The 19,425-nt window shown below is 33.8% G+C and overlaps 1 protein-coding gene across 2 annotated transcripts in view; it reads left to right on the plus strand.

Annotated features, from left to right (window-relative positions):
• RBBP8 (RB binding protein 8, endonuclease) overlaps positions 1-19,425 on the plus strand; it is a 78,042-nt gene that overhangs the window by 19,023 nt on the left and 39,594 nt on the right. For both annotated transcript variants that reach the window (XM_040264722.1, XM_040264721.1), the window contains 3 exons: positions 2,041-2,246; positions 13,748-13,790; positions 16,739-16,834. In XM_040264722.1, the coding sequence (XP_040120656.1) occupies positions 2,138-2,246; positions 13,748-13,790; positions 16,739-16,834 (248 nt within the window). In that variant the 5' untranslated portion in view covers positions 2,041-2,137. The remainder of the gene's footprint in view (positions 1-2,040; positions 2,247-13,747; positions 13,791-16,738; positions 16,835-19,425) is intronic.

Consider the following 19,425-nt stretch of genomic DNA (forward strand, 5'->3'; position numbering starts at 1 on the left):
TGGGGCTTTTTACTATCTCTGAAGATAGATATATTTATTAAAGGAAGTTTATTTTACACTATTGGCTTTAAACCATTTAATACTAAAATATACAATTTTAAATTGTTCATTAAAGTAACAAATATTGATTTGAACTTTTTGATTAATAGAAGTAATTAACTTACTTTTTTTTTTTTTTTGGCTTCTTAGAAGTATTTTGGAATTCACTGACATCACAACTTGAGTTCCAGCCATGATGTAGCCTCGTAGTGTGACCTTGGGCAAGTCATTTAATCTCTTAAGCCTGTTTTCTTCAACTCTAAAATGAAATTAGTAATAGTGGCTATTTCATGGAGTTGCTCTGACGATTAGATTAAAAGAATAGAAAATGGCACACTCCATGGTATATGCTGTTGCTGCTGCTAAGTCGCTTCAGTCGTGTCCGACTCAGTGCGACCCCATAGACGGCAGCCCACCAGGCTCCCCCGTCCTCGGAATTCTCCAGGCAAGAATACTGGAGTGGGTTGCCATTTACTTCTCCAATGGTATATAGTGAACACTTAATAAATGGTGGCTTACATTGACGATAGAAGAGACCCATTGCTTTATCTTTTAGAACAGGCCTCTTTGAAGATAAAGCTGTATTAATTCAACGCACCCACTTTAAAAAACTTTATTAAATAAATAGTAATGCATTACTATATTATAGTAATATAATACTTAATATGATGTATATTATGTAAATAATAATAATATAATACACACTAGAGAAACACTAGAATTATGAAACCTTCATATACCTATCTGGTTGCCCAGCTTCAATAATTGTGATAGTTCAACCCTTGATTTATCTGTCCACCCAACATTTATTTATTTTCACTGGAGTATTTTAACACAAGTCCCAGTGAACCATCAGTTTACCTATAGAGACCACAGTATTTATCACTTTAATAGATAAAGAAAGGGCTTTCTTTTTAACATGATCATCTTACTATCATAAACAAGAAAATTTAAAAATTGACATTATCTAAAATCTAGTACTTGTTCATTTTCACTATCTTTAAAAAGTGTAGTCATGATTTCAGAAAGGCTTAATAAATGTATTTTTATTTCTTTAGTGCTTTATAGTTTACCAAGTGACTCTGCACATATATTGCTCCCTTTGGAAATGGCCATTGCTTATCTTAGCCTCTTCATCACAGACAAGAAATAGCAAGAGACACTTAAATCTATTTGGGTACTTGTTAGCAATGGTAAGGCATTGGCTAAGGAGCCAGATGTGAGGTTTAATAGACTTGTTAATCATTTAATTTTTTTTAGTAGTAACTAGTTAATGGTTTCAGTGTAAGAACACATATTAAAATATTTATTAATTCACTTGAACTTCCTAATAGCCTTTTGCTTCCTTCAGGGGTTACACAAATAATGATCATTCACTTTTACTCTGAGAGGCACAAAATAACTTTTCCCTAGTTGCTTTATTATTAGTTGTTTCTGTCTCCATAGATCTTTGCTGTGTTTCTTGTTCACGGATTTCTCTTATGAAAAAGCTGTTCAGATACTTGTGTTATGTCAGTCATCTTTCTTGCTCTTTTACAGTATATGTGTGTGTCTAGATGTGAATGCCTAAGTCAAGAAAACTTCAGAATGCTTTCCAGTTTTTGGTTCAAAATGTTGTATTCCATATCAGCTCAGAAGTTTAAAAAGCAATAAATTCTTTAAGAATGGTGAATTGGTTCTGACCATGAATGATTACAAACCTCTCTATGTAAGAGTCCTTTCAATATAACACAATGTAGGTAATTTATTCCTTTTTGGCAGAATAAGAAAAAATTCACCTGAAAAAAATTTGTGTGACTTAAGGCCAGATAACTGAAATTGGGACTTTTCTCTTCATAATCATCTTTTTTTCCTAATTTCTACCTCCTCAAATTCTAAAGTGATTGATCATAGGTTAAGAAAGAAAACTTGAGTATAGCTGGCTGGGCTTGAAGTCATCCTGTTTTCAAATTACATAAAGATAAATGTAGAATTCATTTACGGCATAACCTGTTGTTTCAGGTATTTCAACTGGCCAAAGGCAACTTCAGACTTATATAATGTAACAGAAAAGGTCAGGAAACATTAACCAATAGAAGCGTGGAGCATATTAAGCAAGATGAACCTCTCAGGAAGCAGTTGTGGAAGCCCTAGTTCTGCAGATGTATCCAATGATTTCAAGGATCTTTGGACAAAACTGAAGGAGTATCATGATAAGGAAGTACAAGGTAATTTTTTTCTTAAATACCTATAGCATTATTCTGCTGAGACATAGTAGTAATAACTAGTCTATGTGACAGTTCAAAGATCTCCTTCTTAAGGGACCTTTACTGTTCTAATTTTGGGGGATTCATATTCATGGTTGAGTTGTCGCTTTCTGACTACAGATAGTACCATAGGGTGTAGCTCTTGCACAACTTGTAGTACTTGTGTTAATGTGTATGGCGAGGTGGAAGGGGCATAGAAATGGTTGATTGAAGATCTGGATTTGAATTCTGATTTCATTTATCTACATGCTCTGTGATCTCAGCCAAGTTATATAACTGCTACAGTTAATTTTCTTCTGTGAATTTATTTACAGGTATTTACACTTCTTAAGTTTATTTATACTTCTTAAGTTCAACAAACCTTGAGAATTTGTTTCTCAGTGCTTGGGTTTGCCACCAAGCCCTGTGATCCAAAAATAAATAGCAGTTTGCCTTCAGAGAGCCTGCATTTTGGTAGATATAAAGTCATATGAACAGATAATTACAGTGTAATAAGAACTAAAACATTTATATGAAATATAGTGAGCTTATAGACGATTGAGCTGTTGTGTTTGGATAAGTATATAAATATTATATGTGATTGTTAAAATGTACTATGAAAGCTGATCTCAAGTTTGATATTAAACCTTAGTATACCTATCTAATTCTGTGACTTTAATGTAATACATTTGTCCCATGTGTGGAAATGCTTTGTTTTACATGTTTTTCTTGATTACATGTTGCCACCATAGGTTTGCTAATATAGTGCTTTATAAGTCACATAGCTTTTTCTTTTTTTAACTGAAGTATATTTAATTTACAGTTGTGTTGGTTTTAAGTGTACAGCCCAATGATTCAGTTATACGTAAATATGTATTCTTTTTCAGGTTCTTTCCCATTGTAGTTTATTATAAAATGTTAGTCACCTGTGCTACACAGTAGGTCCTTGTTGTTTACCTGTTTATAATATATATAGTATATAGTAATGTGTATGTGTTAATCCTGAACTGTTAATTTATCTTACCCCATCCATCCCCTTTGGTAACCATAAGGTTGTTATTTGTGTCTGTGACTCTCTGTTTTGTATCTGTATCATTTGTTTTAGATTCACGTATAAGTGATATGATATTTGTCCTTCTCCGACTTATTTCACTTAATATGATACTCTCTAGGTCCATCCATGTTGCTGCAAATGGCACTGTTTGATTCTTTTTTTATAACTGAGTAATATTTCATTGTATATCTGTACCACATCTTCTTTAACCATTCATCTGTCAGTGAACACTAGATGCTTCCATATCTTGAGTATTGTAAATAGTGCTGCTGTGAACATTGGGATGTATGTATCTTTTCAAATTACTCTTCTCCTGCTGTATGCCCAGGAGTTGGATCGCAGGATCATATGATAACTCTTTTTTTAGTTTTTTAAGAAAACTCCATGCTCTTTTTATTTCCCTAATGATTAGTAATGTTTTCTTTTCATGCTTGCTGGCTATATTATCTTTTCCTGTTTATTGGCTATTTGTGTACATTTGAAGAAATGTCTGTTCAAATTCTTTGCCTATTTTTTAATCAGATTGGGTTTTTTTGTAGTTGAGTTGTAGAAGTTCTTTGTATATTTTGGATATTAATCTCTTATCTGATATGTGATTTGCAAGTATTTTCTGCCATTCTGTGAGTTGCTTCTTCACTCTGTCAATCGTGTCCTTTGATGCATAGAAGTTTTAAATTTTGGTAGGGTCTAAATTATCTACTTTTTTTATTTGTTGCCTATACTTCTCTTTTGTTCCAAGAAATCATTGCCAAATCCATTGCCATTAAGCTTTTCCCTTGTGTTTTCTTCTAAGAGTTTTACAGTTTTAGCTTTTATGTCTAGGTCCTTGATCCATTTGAGTTAAGGTTTGTATTTAGTGTAATGTAAGAGTCTAACTTCCTTCTTTTGCTTATGAATATTTCACTTGCCCAGCACCATGTGTTGAAAAGACTGTCCTTTCCTCTTTGAACGGTTTTGGAACCCTTCTCAAAAACCATTTCATCATATCTGCAAGAGTTTATTTCTGGGCTCTATTCTAATTGGTCTATATGTCTATCCTTATGCCAGTACCACATTGTTCTGATTATTGTAGCTTTTTATTTTGTTTTGAAGTCAAGAAATATGTGGTGTCCAGCCTTGTTCTTTTTCAAGATTGTTGTGGTTATTTGGAGTCCCTTGAGATTTCATATGAATTTTAGGACAGATTTTTCTAGTTCTGCAAAAAATGTCATTGGGATTTCAATACAGATTACATTGTATCTGTAGATCACATTGAGTAGTGTTGACATCTTAACAATGTTAAGTCTTCTGTTCCGTAAACATAAGATGTCTTACCTTTTTAAAATTTCTTCCAGCAGTGTTTTGTAGTTTTCATCATACAAGTCTCATCTCCTTGGTTAAGCTTATTCCTTAATTTTTTATTGGATGCTACCGTAAATGGAATTTTCTTGATTCCCTTTTCAGATTGCTCATTATTAATGTAAAGAAACACCACTGATTTTTTTTTTTTTTTTTACTTTACAATATTGTATTGGTTTTGCCATACATCAACATGAATCTGCCATGGGTGTACACGTGTTCCCAGTCCTGAACCCCGCTCCCACCTCCTTCCCTGTAGCATCCCTCTGGGTTATCCCAGTGCACCAGCCCCAAGCATCCTGTATCCTGCATCAAACCTGGACTGGCAATTCGTTTCTTATATGATATTATACATGTTTCAATGCCATTCTCCCAAATCATCCTACCCTCTCCCTCTCCCACAGAGTCCAAAAGACTGTTCTATACATCTGTGTCTCTTTTGCTGTCTTTCATACAGGGGTATCGTTACCATCTTTCTAAATGCCATATATATGCGTTAGTATACTGTATTGGTGTTTTTCTTTCTGGCTTACTTCACTCTGTATAATTGGCTCCAGTTTCTCCATTGTGTATATGTATCAATGCTTTCTTACCCATTCATCTGCTGATGGACATCTAGGTTGCTTCATGTCCTGGCTATTGTAAACAGTGCTGTGATGAACATTGGGGTACAAGTGTCTCTTTCAATTCTGGTTTCCTTGGTGTGTATGCCCAGCAGTGGGATTGCTGGGTCATAAGGCAGTTCTATTTCCAGTTTTTTAAGGAATCTCCACACTGTTCTCCGTAGTGGCTGTACTAGTTTGCATTCCCACCAACAGTGTAAGAGGGTTCCCTTTTCTCCACACCCTCTCCAGCATTTATTGCTTGTAGACTTTTGGATCATAGCCATTCTGACTGGCATGAAATGGTCCCTCATTGTGGTTTTGATTTTCATTTCTCTGATAATGAGTGATGTTGAGCATCTTTTCATGATATATGTCTTCTTTGGAGAAATGTCTATTTAGTTCTTTGGCCCATTTTTTGATTGGGTTGTTTCTTTTTCTGGAATTGAGCTGCAGGAGTTGCTTGTATATTTTTGAGATTAGTTGTTTGTCAGTTGCTTCATTTGCAATTATTTTCTCCCATTCCGAAGGCTGTCTTTTCACCTTGCTTATAGTTTCCTTTGTTGTGTAGAAGCTTTTAATTTTAATTAGGTCCCATTTGTTTATTTTTGCTTTTATTTCCAGTATTCTGGGAGGGGGGTCATAGAGGATCCTGCTGTGATTTATGTCGGAGAGTGTTTTGCCTATGTTCTCCTCTAGGAGTTTTATAGTTTCTGGTCTTAAATTTAGATCCTTAATCCATTTTGAGTTTATTTTTGTGTATGGTGTTAGAAAGTGATCTAGTTTCATTCTTTTACAAGTGGTTGACCAGTTTTCCCAGCACCACTTGTTAGAGATTGTCTTTAATCCATTGTATATTCTTGCCTCCTTTGTCAAAGATAAGGTGCCCATAGGTGTGTGGATTCATCTCTGGGCTTTCTATTTTGTTCCATTGATCTATATTTCTGTGTTTGTGCCAGTACCACACTGTCTTGATGATTGTGGCTTTGTAGTAGAGCCTGAAGTCAGGCAGGTTGATTCCTCCAGTTCCATTCTTCTTTCTCAAGATTGCTTTGGCTATTCGAGGTTTTTTGTATTTCCATACAAATTGTGAAATTATTTGTTCTAGCTCTGTGAAAAATACCGCTGGTAGCTTGATAGGGATTGCATTGAATCTATAGATTGCTTTGGGGCATATACTCATTTTCACTATATTGATTCTTCTGATCCATGAACATGGTATATTTCTCCGTCTGTTGGTGTCCTCTTTGATTTCTTCACCAGTGTTTTATAGTTTTCTATATATAGGTCTTTAGTTTCTTTAGGTAGATGTTTTCCTTTTTTATTCTTTTTGTTGCAATGGTGAATGGAATTGTTTCCTTAATTTCTTTTTCTATTTTCCCATTATTAGTGTATAGAAATGCAAGGGATTTCTGTGTGTTGATTTTATATCCTGCAACTTTACTGTATTCATTGATTAGCTCTAGTAATTTTCTGGTGGAGTCGTTAGGGTTTTCTATGTAGAGGATCATGTCATCTGCAAACAGAGTTTTACTTCTTATTTTCCAATTTGTATTCCTTTTATTTCTTTTTCTGCTCTGATTGCTGTGCCCAAAACTTCCAGAACTATGTTGAATAGTAGTGGTGAAAGTGGGCACCCTTGTCTTGTTCCTGACTTGAAGGGAAATGCTTTCAATGTTTCACCATTGAGGATAATGTTTGCTGTGGGTTTGTCATATATAGCTTTTATTATGTTGAGGTATGTTCCTTCTATTCCTGCTTTCTGAAGAGTTTTTATCATAAATGGATGTTGAATTTTCTCAAAGGCTTTCTCTGCATCTATTGAGATAATCATATGGCTTTTGTTTTTCAATTTATTAATGTAACATCACTGATTTTTGTGTGTTGACTTTGTATGCTACAACTTTACTGAAACTGTTTCTTAATTGTAGTTGTTAAATTTGTGGCTGAGATAAACATTAAAAACTCTTTAATTTTATTATGAAAGGTTGGAGTTTCAATACATCTCCCAGTTCACTTGCATACTTTACTGTTCTGTTATGCTCATTCTTTGATAAATTATTCTGATCTGTGTTTCCTTTAAAGCTCTCTTTCAGCATATTAGGATTGCTGATGTAGTCTTGGTACATTAGTGTTCATTTAGAAATACAGGTATCAGTGGAGTTACTCTTGTTTGTGTTTTTTTAATTATTATTTAAACTTTTTTTCTTAAATTGTCAAAGTACAAAATGAATAGTAAAAATTTATCCCTCTCCTCCCCACACACTAAAGGTAACCACTTTTTATTACCTTTTGTGTTGTTTTCTATTTTTCTTTTAATTTGAATTTTAAGACTAATTTTAGGAAATATTACCCACTTACAGAAGTAAAGAAAATTGTATAAAGAACTCCTGCTTACCCATCACTCAGCTTCAGCCAACATGGCCAGTCTTTACCCATATTCCATTTGCATCTTTATCCCTCTTCCACTCAATTATGTTGAAGTTTCTGACATAATTTCATATATAAACATTGCAGTATATTCCGGTCATGTTCAACTTTACCCAGTTACCTAAAATGTCTGTTTATAGTTAGTTTGTTCTAATCTGTATCTAAAACATATCTCCATGTTGTATTTTATTAACATATCTACTGAAAAGTATAGTTTTAATTTATATTTCCCTTATGAGTGAAATTAAGCATCTTTGCTTATATTTGAGGGTGGTTTGCATTTCTTTTTAAGAACTGTTTATATACCTGATTATTGGGTTGTTGGCCTCTTCCCTGTCAATTGATAGGAGCTATTTATATCTGAGGCATGTTATTGACTTCAAATATTTAAAAATTTAGAAATTCAAATTTGTTGTTAATGATAAAGATCTGATTTTAAAGTGACTATGCTTGTGGTCATATGTCCAGGGACAAATATGAGTATTTTACATTAATTCTACTCTTCACTTGACTACACTATTTTCCCCCAGAAAATATAGTGTGAAACATTGAGGAAGGATTCTGAATTTTAGTACTGAATTGCTATTCATGTACTGGGAATCATAGCAGTTGCTGACAATATAACCATGAAGAAGATACAGTGGGTTTGGGGAGCATTGTATTAATTTCTCCTTAGGAAAATACTAATACAGTATAATTATATAATGAAGTGATAACAAAAATAAGCCAAATACAAGATAGTCTGTCTTGGTTGCACTAATAATAACAATGTAATCAGCTGCATGAGCTTTTAAATCTGCAAAGGAATAATAACATCTCCCAACTTCTGTTGAAGAGCAGCCTTATCTTCCTCTTGGTTTATAATACTGTGACCCCACCATGCAAGTTTACCTGTAGGAACAACTTGAAGTTTAAACTATTACAGGAGCAATACACTATATAAAAGCTTATTCTTTGTGACCTGGAGGTAAAACAAACATAGTATCTCCAAATGATTTAAATAGGACCAGACATACTTGAGTTTTTATTAAACATTTGATAGAGAATTAGCATTCTGCCATCTTCAAGCATAAGGTTAAATTCTTTATCCTTCAAATAATTACTTTCTGTTTTATAACTGCTTTTTAAGATCATTAAAGTTTTATCATACAGAGTCCATATCTTACTCATCTTTCTACTTGCATTTCCATAGGTAAAAGTGCTTGGCACGTAGTAAGAAATTAGTAAATGGTATCTGAATGAATTGCATAGTTTATATCTGCATCAATGGAGCATTTTCTTGAACATAAGTTTTCAAAATCCCGTGAGAGAATTCCTTGGTAGTCCAGTGGTTGGGACTCAGAGCTTTCACTGCCGTGGCCTGGGTTTAGTTCCTGGTCAGAAAACTAAGATTCCACAAGCCTGTGGCATGGCCAAAAAAAATTTCCATAAGATAATGAAAATATCAAAATTTTTTGTCTCTGAAACCCTGAAATACTTTACTACTCATTTACTTTAAATTTTTTATTTTTCGGTGATACTGTAAAAGCATCATTTTGTAAGAATGACAATTGTCTATTCTTTTCTAGTTTTAAGAGAAATGCATGTAGCTTATTGTATTCTTGTGATCTATGTACATACTGTTTTATGTGTGACTTATTTTTGCTGTTATTATTAACCAAACTGCTTGTTTTTCATGTGGCACATAATCATCACCATTTTAGAATTTTTATGCATACACATTTAAAACTGGAACAGTTAGGCTCATAACAGGGATAAAATATTTGTTAGATTTCTTCATGTTTCTTGGTGTTTCAGCTTCTTCAGGAAACTGTGTTAATATCTGTGCTTTATGAATCATTTGATATACATGATATATCAAACATATCTTGATTGATTAGGCAACTTTTACCAATTTTGAAATTACTTAAGGATTCTTAAAGATTTTAAATGATCAAGCACTATTTTTAAAAAATTAGTATTTGGGCTTCCCTGGTAGCTCAGATGGCAAAGAATCCACCTGCAGTGTGGGAGACCTGGATTCGATCCCTGGATTGGGAACATCCCCTGGAAAAGGGCAACCCATTCCAGTATTCGTGCCTGGAGAATCCCATGGACAGAGGACCCTGGCAAGTTGCTGTCCGTGGCGTCACAAAGAGTCAGACACGACTGAGTGACTAAGCACACATATGTTATTTAAAAATATTTTGGTGGGGCCTGGCAAATTTGCTGAAAGGAAGACTCTTGACAGTCCCTTGTCAGTGTGTTCCGCATAGTTCCGTGTAAAATCAGGTCCTGTGACTCTTATTATAACATCAAAGACATGCCTGAAGGATACTTTATTTTTTTGTTTGAAAGTAGAGGATCCATTTGGAGAAACCAGTGTAAGAGGCCACTTGAAAGACATCAAACATGGACTTGTCCAGACTTCGCAGGTTTTAAAGTATATACAGGAATCAAAATTGACTCATTACTTCTAAACCTTCATGTCCAGGTTAAAAAAAAATGGAAAAGTTATTAATGTAATACCTGAGTTACATAATTTTTCTTAGATATGCATACGAACTTAAATACATTTGAATGCAGGGGTGGTTTTTTTTTTTTTTTACGTTTTAAAATTCCCATCAGTATCTGGTTTATTAATTTAAAATCACAAGTTATAAGATGGAATTTAGAATATTTTTGAGAGTGCTACCATTTTAATAAGTAGTTTTTTGTCCATGCTACATCGTGTCATCAACATCTCATAATATTTTCTATATCTGGTAAATATGGTAATCAGTTTCATAGAAAGTGAGGCAGATTTGTGAGGACAGAAGTGGATCCCTCTGAAGAAACGGAAAGTACGGAGGCTCTAATATGACGGGATAAATATGTCTTGATTCACTTTTGGATTGCTCCATTTATTTTCCCATGTTTCATCAAAAATTCCAAAAAGCTAAAATTCATATTAAGACTACACAAATTAGCAATGAAAGGAATGACAAGTAATTTTGGTCCGTAACATCAGTGTCCTATTCATTATTATGAAAAGCTAGTCATCAGGAAAATGCAAATCAAAGGGGCAATGAGACATTACCACATACATGTCAGAATGACTTATCATAAAGAACACAACAAATGTTGGTGAGGACGTAGAGAAAAGGGAGCTGTCACACGCTATTAGTGGGACTATAAATCAGTGCAGCTACTGTGGAAAACAGTATGAAGGTGTCTCAAAAATTTGAAAGTAGAGCTACCATGTGACCCAGCCATTTCATTCCTGGGTGTATATTTGAAAATAAAAACACTAATTTGGAAAGGTAAATGCACACCAGTGTTCACAGCAGTGTTTTTACCATTGCCAAGATACAGAAACAATGTAAGTATCCATCAGCAGATGAATGGATAAAGATGTCTGTAAATACACACACACACACACACACACACACAGTGGAATATTGCTCAGCCATGAAAAGAATGAAACGTTGCCATTTGCAGTAACATGGATGTGCTTAGAGGATATTATGCCAAGTAAGAGAAGTCAGACAGAGGGAGGCAAATACTGTATGGTATCACTTCTATGTGGAATCTAAAATATTAAACAGATGAGTGAATATGACAAAAAAAGATGCAGACCCACAGATATAAAGAACAAATTAGTGGTTACCAGTGGGGAGAGGTAAGAGGGGGTCAATATAAGATAAAGGATTAAGACGTATAAACTATTAGGTATAAAATAAGCTACAAGTGTTTATTGTACAACACTTGAAATACAGCCAGTATATTATAGTAACTATAAATGGAGTATAATCTTTAAAAATTGGGAATCACTAATTATACACCTGCAACAACAACAAAGAACATAATATTGTACATCAACTATAATTCAGTTTAAAAAAGAATACTGTCATTAACTGTCACATGTATTATTTTCCATTTGTATTAACATAAATTCAATAAAATCTGCAAAAAATTAATTTACCCATTTTGATATAATTAAATCTTAAAAGTAAACTAAACACACCTTAAAAGTGGCTGCATTTTATAAAGACAAATGTCTCTACTTTGGAGTTGAAATTGATTAGGCAGTTACCGAAATACTAATAGTAATGTTTTTGGTAGAAGTTTAATTATTTAAGCTATATGTAAAGCCACCATTTGTCAAGAAAAATATTATTAGACTTACAATTTATCATTCAAAACTGTAAATAATTTGTTTTACAGTGACAGTATATACATAAATGGTTTGTTCTGGGTAGCAAACAAAAATGAGTATAAATTAAGATCGCAATGATTTTGTTTATGACAAGTTGAATTCTTGCCTTATTTCTGAATTCTTACTTAAATTTGTTTCTTCTATTATGTGAGTACACATGTGGGCCCTTAATTGTTTCATTTTGTCCAAAATTCGTGTACACGTGGGTTTTGGATGTACAGTGCTTTTGGTCTTTTGAGCACGGTTTTCTCATTAGGTGTCTCAGGTTTCCAGTGTTAACAATCCCAAATACTTTTTTGAACAGACTGCCTGTTCATACAGGAGCTGCCTTGTCGTATAGCCTCATTCCTTCCGATGGGTGTGGAGCAGGATTAAAGCACACTTTATAGGGGTTCTAATTGTGGATGCCTAATTGACTTGATGAATAGCAAATGCTAAAATTTAAACACACATACATAGACACACAAACATAAACCTGCTTCAGGGCTGGTCTGCATGACAGAACAAATGCCTCGCAGGTGTTGAACGCTTATAAGATAAAAGAGTAGTCTTTCCATGTTTCCCAAGAATTTTCTTTTGAAGTTTTTAAGGATTTTCTATCTCATTGTTCCTTTTCATAAAATGGTTCATAGCAATAATCCATTTCATCTTGGGTGCTACTTTTCACTTCTAAAGGCAGACCCGAGTTTTAGAAGTCAGCCAAAATTAAATTTTCACACACTTTGGGGAGGGTAGAAGAAAGTGGAAAACTGCTGACTCTAGTCTTTGGCCTAGTGGGGTCACAAGTTCTTTTCTTAATTCTTCAAAAATGAGTTAATGCTTTACTAAGTACTTTAAAAGTCTTCTGAGTAGTCATCATCACCTGAAACAGAAGAAATCTTCCCCAGCTAGGGAACTAACTTGACAAATGGAGAAGACTTTTTGAAAATCAAAAGATCACACCAGTTTTTATTTTTAACATTAAAAAATTTTTCCTTTTATTGTAATGCTTTACATTTTCACAGTATTCCAACTCTCTCAATACTTTTCCGTAAATTTTCTTTATTTTGAACTTATTATAGATTCACACTATATGTATACCCTTTACCCAGTTTACCCCAGTGGTAATAACATCTTGTATGGGCTTCCTGTGTGGCTCAGTGGTAAAGAATCCACCTGCAATGCAGGAGACGCAAGAGACATGGTTCCATCCCTGGGTCAGGAAGATCCCCTGGAGTAGGAAATGACAACCCGCTCCCGTATCTTGCCTGGAAAGTCCCATGGACAGAGGAGCCTGGCAGGCTACAGTCCATGAGATGGCAAAGAGTCAGACAGGACTGAGCACAGCACAGTAGCATAGGGAGTAGTTTTATATTTTGTTATCTGATTCAAAATTAAAAATACATATAACACATGTAATACATATCTTGAACTAGATACAGTAGTGCCTTTTGTTAAGTACCTTGTCAGGAGTTGTGTTCCTAGTCCAGGACTTCCTGACACAATCTGTTTTAATCCCAGAAGATTTGAGCCTATATAAGCAGCATTGCTGTTAGCAAAATACATAGGCTATGCCAGAACATAAACCTTCATTCATAATGAACATCTAATTATATGCTTGCTCATGCTATTAGGAAGTAACTTTAGGTGGAGAAAATTTCATTCAATTTGGCTGTCATACAATAGACTCGAAGCAACAATGTTGCAGATATTTTGTGACTTAAGGGTGCGAGTAAGGGAAGTATATTCTTCAAATTAATGGGACTTGGCTCATTGTTTAGAGGCCAGACTCAAGTGATTTAATAGTGTAGCATTAGAGTCATAAAGAAACTTAGATTAACTGCTTTAGAAGTGATAAAATGTATAAATAAAATACTGTGGGTTTTTTCTTTTTCTTTTTCAGGTTTACAAGTGAAAGTAACCAAACTGAAAAAGGAACGAATTTTGTAAGTATCAGTATATATAATACTGGTGTCTTATTTATAAGGTAACTGATATTGATGTCCTATTTGACCTACTTAATGTGGACCTTGTATAGTTGACAGCAAGTTACTCAAAATTCTAAAGGAAGAAGAAGAATAATTTATCAATAATTGTAAGTAATAAGAGTATAGCTTTATGTATTTTAATATATTTATATTTTAATATAATTTTAATATATAATCTTTTTCCTTATACTTATTAAGATGGAAACTGATCTATATATCATTTTGATCTGTTAATGGCATTTTTTGCTCACCTATGGTTAATACCTGTAATTTAAGATACTACAAGATGGGGAGCAGAATAATTGTGGGATTTCTAACTCATAAGAAATGGAAACTAAATGGATATTTTGAGACCCCTTTTAACTAGTTTGAAATTCCCAGCAGTTCCCCTGAATTGTTTTGGTTATTAACTCCAGAATCAGATCTGATTTTCTAAGTCAGGAGCAGATTTTACTCCTGGTTTTTTAGAATGTCTACATTCAGAAATCTGAAACAGATGGCCTAGTAGAATATTATTATTCATGACAAAATTTAACATCATTGTGACTGATAATATTGTACTTGCTCTACAATATATATACCAGTAGGTCTCATTTCTTTTATATTCCTGAATCTTCCAAGGCTTTAACCGGAAGGGGGAGTTACCAACTGCTCATCAAAACATGCCTCACTATTTTTTCTGTTATAATCTGAAATTGGAAATTGTGAAGTTTTCCATTACAACTAGAAAGTGATGTTTGGAAGATGACTTAGATACAGAAATATGAAATCATAAATTTTTTAAAGTTTTTTTTTTTTAAGAATAATTTTATGATTCTTAATTAGTGGCACTTTTAAATAGTTTGCGTGTTGAAAGTCAACATGTTCCTACCTTAAAGATGTCATTTTAAACATTTAAATTTCAGGATGTGTATCTTATTAGTTAGGATATATTTTTTATACAAGAGGTATTTCTCCACATGTCTAACCAAACAACCACATGAAAAACCTTAAATTTGTAAATGACTGTTGAATATTACTTTCTCGAAAGTCACCTATAACATTTCTAAATCTATGCTTTACTTCACTGTATGGTTCACAGTCATTTGATCTTCTTAGCAGCCTTTTAATATATATTGTGATTACTCTGTGTCTTGCCTACCTTAGGTAGCTTGGGGTTACACATTTTGGAAGCATGGGTAAGTAAGTAAATCCCTCTGAGTAATCAGAGAAGTAAAAGGATGCTTCATTTTTCAGAAGGCTAGGTCATTGCTTTGTGGGACCAGGAACTTGGATTTGCCTGTGTTACCATACCCCCCTTACCAAGTATATTTTGCAATAGACCACCATGGTACAGTAACAAGATCTCTGGTCTCCATATTGTTAGAACAGCTTTATTTGTAAAATATCTCAGTCCTTAGGAATTCCCACCTGGAAGAAGCAGTTAGAAAAGAAATCAATAACTATACTATATTTGTCTATCATGTAATTGCTTTAGGCCTGTATTCTGATGTTGTCTCTGTACATTTTACACAGATTCACTTACAAAATGATACATGTAGAAATGTTGACTGTTGAATTTTTGTTGAAGGCTTCCAAAATAGGATCAGTAAAAACCTAGTGCTGCTTCTGAATTAAATATATTTTCAAGAAGTATTGGAAGTTTTTTAATTACTAGTTTCAGCTCTTACTTCCAAAATTTAGTATCTATACAGATGCTATCAGAACAATATTTGTTATATAGCAGGAAACCACTCTTAGATGTATTGGTTTGTCATTCAATATCAAATATTCAACCAATATTTAAGACATACCCTCATTGGTATCTGACATTTTGACTTAGTTGTTTTGCTCATGTATTTTTTGCTCATACTACATTCATTAGCAATTTTGATACCATCATATGGACATCTCCTTTTTTGTCACCTTTATTTGATTTGATATTTTTGACCCTTGAGAGGTCTTGGGGAAGGTGTTTGAACCACTCTATTATCTTGTATTTTCAGCTTCCACATCACACAGAGAATCCCAATTCAGTTTCTAATGGGTTTTCATAAAATAAATGCATATTTTATATATGTGGTTTTTTATTTTCTGAAGTGTAATGACAGAAGGGTAAAATATGGCACAGCCTTGGAAAATAACTAGATATTCTACCAGAAGAAAATTTTAGATGTTTTTGTTTTTTCCTGACCATATCAAAATGGTAAATACTTAAATAGAACTTACTATTTGCCAGCACTGTTCTGCATGCTTTATATTCATTAGTACTTACTCAGTCCTTGCAAATGCCTTATGAGGTAGATACTAATGTATCCACATTTTTGGGGGTACAGAGAGTTTAGGTTACTTGCACCAGGTCACAGAATTGGTACCTGGCAGCTGAGATTCAAACCTAGGGGGCATCAGAATAAGGTTGGTTTGCATCTACTTCACAGTAGACCCTGTCTTAAAAGTAATATCAGGTAAAAGTTTAAGCAACACAAAACTTCGTAAAAACACAAAGTATCAATCCCTCATAGTTGGAATAGAAGCAATATGAGTAGAGTTACCTGCTATTTATATTGATAAATGTATATAAAATAATAAAAATAACCAGTAAGTGTACAGTTTAATAGCAGTTTTGACTATGTTGAGTCAGTGGTGGCATCAGAATTCACTCTGTGTTCCAGCATTGTGTAATGAATACCTGGTGCTTAGGAAGATACTTCTATAGAACATAAAAATACTGCAGAGCAAATTCTAGTATAATTTGATCTCTGATTAACAAAATATTAAAATCTCACCTTTTATGTTTGTTTTGATACAACAGATTCATAATATGTAAGTGGTGAGATCATGCTTTGGAGTTCTTAATGACAGAACAGTCTTGTTAAGAGTATTTTTCCCTTAAAAAGGAAAAAAACAACTTACTGCTTGACTTTCAGAGATGCACAAAGACTAGAAGAATTCTTCACTAAAAATCAACAGCTGAGAGAGCAACAGAAAGTCCTTCATGAAACCATTAAAGTGTTAGAAGATCGGTGAGTCTGGTTCTTGGGTCCTCTTGAATAAGAGGTGGTTTCCCTCTTAATAGAGAAGATACATTGGTGTTCATTTGTAATCAGTTCTGAGGCTTAATTAAAGTGATCTTTTTTCCAACTTTAGGTTAACTTTGGATAAATAGCTTATGAAATTAAGGATATTCTCTTATAGGTTTGTTTTTTCATTAATTACAGCAACCACATCAGTTTATCCTTTAAATGATGTTTCTTTATCTGGTGTTTGATGTAGGACAAGCTCAAGAGTAGCAGTGTTCTAATGCATTTGATGCTTTAATTCCATTTTTACTTCTGAATAGGTGGCACCTGCTTCACAGTTCTGTTCCTATCTAACTCCTGTCCTGCCATCCTCTTTTCTTCCTTGCATATTTCTCCACTTTCAGGCATTCTAGGGATTCTTTTTACTGAGAATTCCCAAGATAATGCTATTCACCTCCACCTATCAACTTTCTTTTTTCCCCACTTCTATGAAGTTAACACTACTGAGATTTTGCTGTTTTCCCTGTCTGAACTGTAAGTGCTATTTAGGACCTTGAACTATGTACAACAAACAATGTCTTTTCTTGCTTTATTTATAGTTAATGTTTTTCTTTTATTATCATTTCTGTATATGTTATAAGAGGGCTGGTGGTTTGATTTTGTTGCTGTGCCTTTACTGGTGGAATAATCAAATATTCCATATGCATGAAAACCGAAGTTGAGTACTCTGTCATCTACGACTACTATTTGTTTGGATGTACACTTACTGGAATAAGCAGCCTGTTCTGGAATATATAAAACTCCATATGCTTTAAAATCAGAGATACAAATTTGAATTCCAATTTCACACTGTATCTTTAGTTAAATTTAACAATAAATAGTTGAGCCCTGTACCATGTTCTAGGTGTTGCTCTAGGGGCTAGGAATAATACCATCCCTCTAAGTATACCATGGACCTGTCAAATACCATACATCTAACCCTTTTGAATAAAAGGGAAAAAGGAAGGTCTTAGGCTGCATTGTATTTTAGGAAAGGTTTGACAAGGCCAGTTGGGGCTTCTGCTCTGCTCATTCATTGGCTGGCTTCTGACTGAGATGCTTGGTGTGGTCACCTGTCTGAACAGGTGAAGGATTTCCAAGCACAACAGTTGGAGCCAGTGATTTTACTTCCTACAATAGGAGATATGTTTTCGTGGTTGCCACACTCAAAGACTGATTTATTTCCAGCACTCTTTCTGTTTAGTTGAACATTCACAAATTGCTTAGGACTCAAGGTTAGTACACTGAAGAAAAAATCACAAGGTTAAGTTTTCATTATGTTTTGCATGATTTGGCTTAATACAGTTGGCTCTCCATTTCATCCTTAAGCTATAGTCGTCTTCCATTTTAGCTTTTGAAGATAGTCCTTTGTAACATATTCAGAACATTTCTTCACTTTGTGATTTAAAGTTTTTGCTGTTCTGTTATTCTTTGCATCTTGTGCTTCTTTTCTTAAGCAAGTTGTTCTTCTCCGGGCTCGTTCTGAGAAGAAATGACAGTGGATGAGTGCCTCTTTCCCGTAGAAGTATTTTCTAAATTACTCTCCTTTATTTGGTGAATACATTTAATAATTAAAATTACCATTTTTATTCTGCAGTTTTTAAAAACTTTTCTGTTTATTGGTTGTGGTAACTGATTTCGTGTGGGTGTTACACTTCTCCACTGTTTCTTATTCCTAAATGTTTTTGTTGCCTTTCATTCTGATCACCATTACATGTTTAGGCAGGTGAGCCTATAATTCACTACATGGTGTTAATTTGGGGGTGGGACAAGGAGGGTAGCTCATTCCTTTATTCACATGCTTTTTCTCTCCTTTCTTCAACTCTAAAATTTCCTTCTGGGATTATTTTAAGGTTTGTCCCTCATTTTATGAAGCTTCTTTTAATGAAACTGAGAATGATCTAGATCTGACCATTATTTTTTTAATGTAGGATGTGATAGGTTTGAGGGCTCACGTTATACCCAGGTATCCAACACTTGATCTCCACGTTCACCCTGTGAGGTAGATGATAAATCAGTTTTACAAATGAGGAAACAATACTGACAAAGAGTTAAAGTTTCCCAAGATCACATAGCTAATGAATAATTAGGTTAAATTTGATCCCCAAACTTCCCGATTTCTACTATTTGATATGTATTGTCTTAATTTTATCAATGTTGTATAAATAAATTAAAACTTAACTGATTATCTCAGAGTATTTATGTTTGATATCAAGTTACTCTGAAATAGTAAGTCTTCAACATTGCCTGTTATCATAGTCTTGTTTTATTCAAAGGTTGGTTTGTTTTTGGTTATTTTCCTTTTAAATTGCTACTAATTAAATGCTACCTTTAAATGTCAAAGTAGGTACCATTTAGTAAAGTTCTACTTACTTAAAATTTTACTTTAATTTTATGTCATATGTAAGAATGAATGATAGTCTAGAGCAAGTTTTTCTGAGACCTTTAAAAAATAACATGTATTTCATTAAAATTTCTTAATGGTAATTCTGCAGGTTGCTGTTTACTCTTCATAAGATGAAGTGATTCTTACTTCTTAGCCTAATATTGTGAAA

Source organism: Oryx dammah, unplaced genomic scaffold, assembly GCF_014754425.2.
Source record: "Oryx dammah isolate SB20612 unplaced genomic scaffold, SCBI_Odam_1.1 HiC_scaffold_22, whole genome shotgun sequence".
NCBI classification, from domain to species: domain Eukaryota; kingdom Metazoa; phylum Chordata; class Mammalia; order Artiodactyla; family Bovidae; genus Oryx; species Oryx dammah.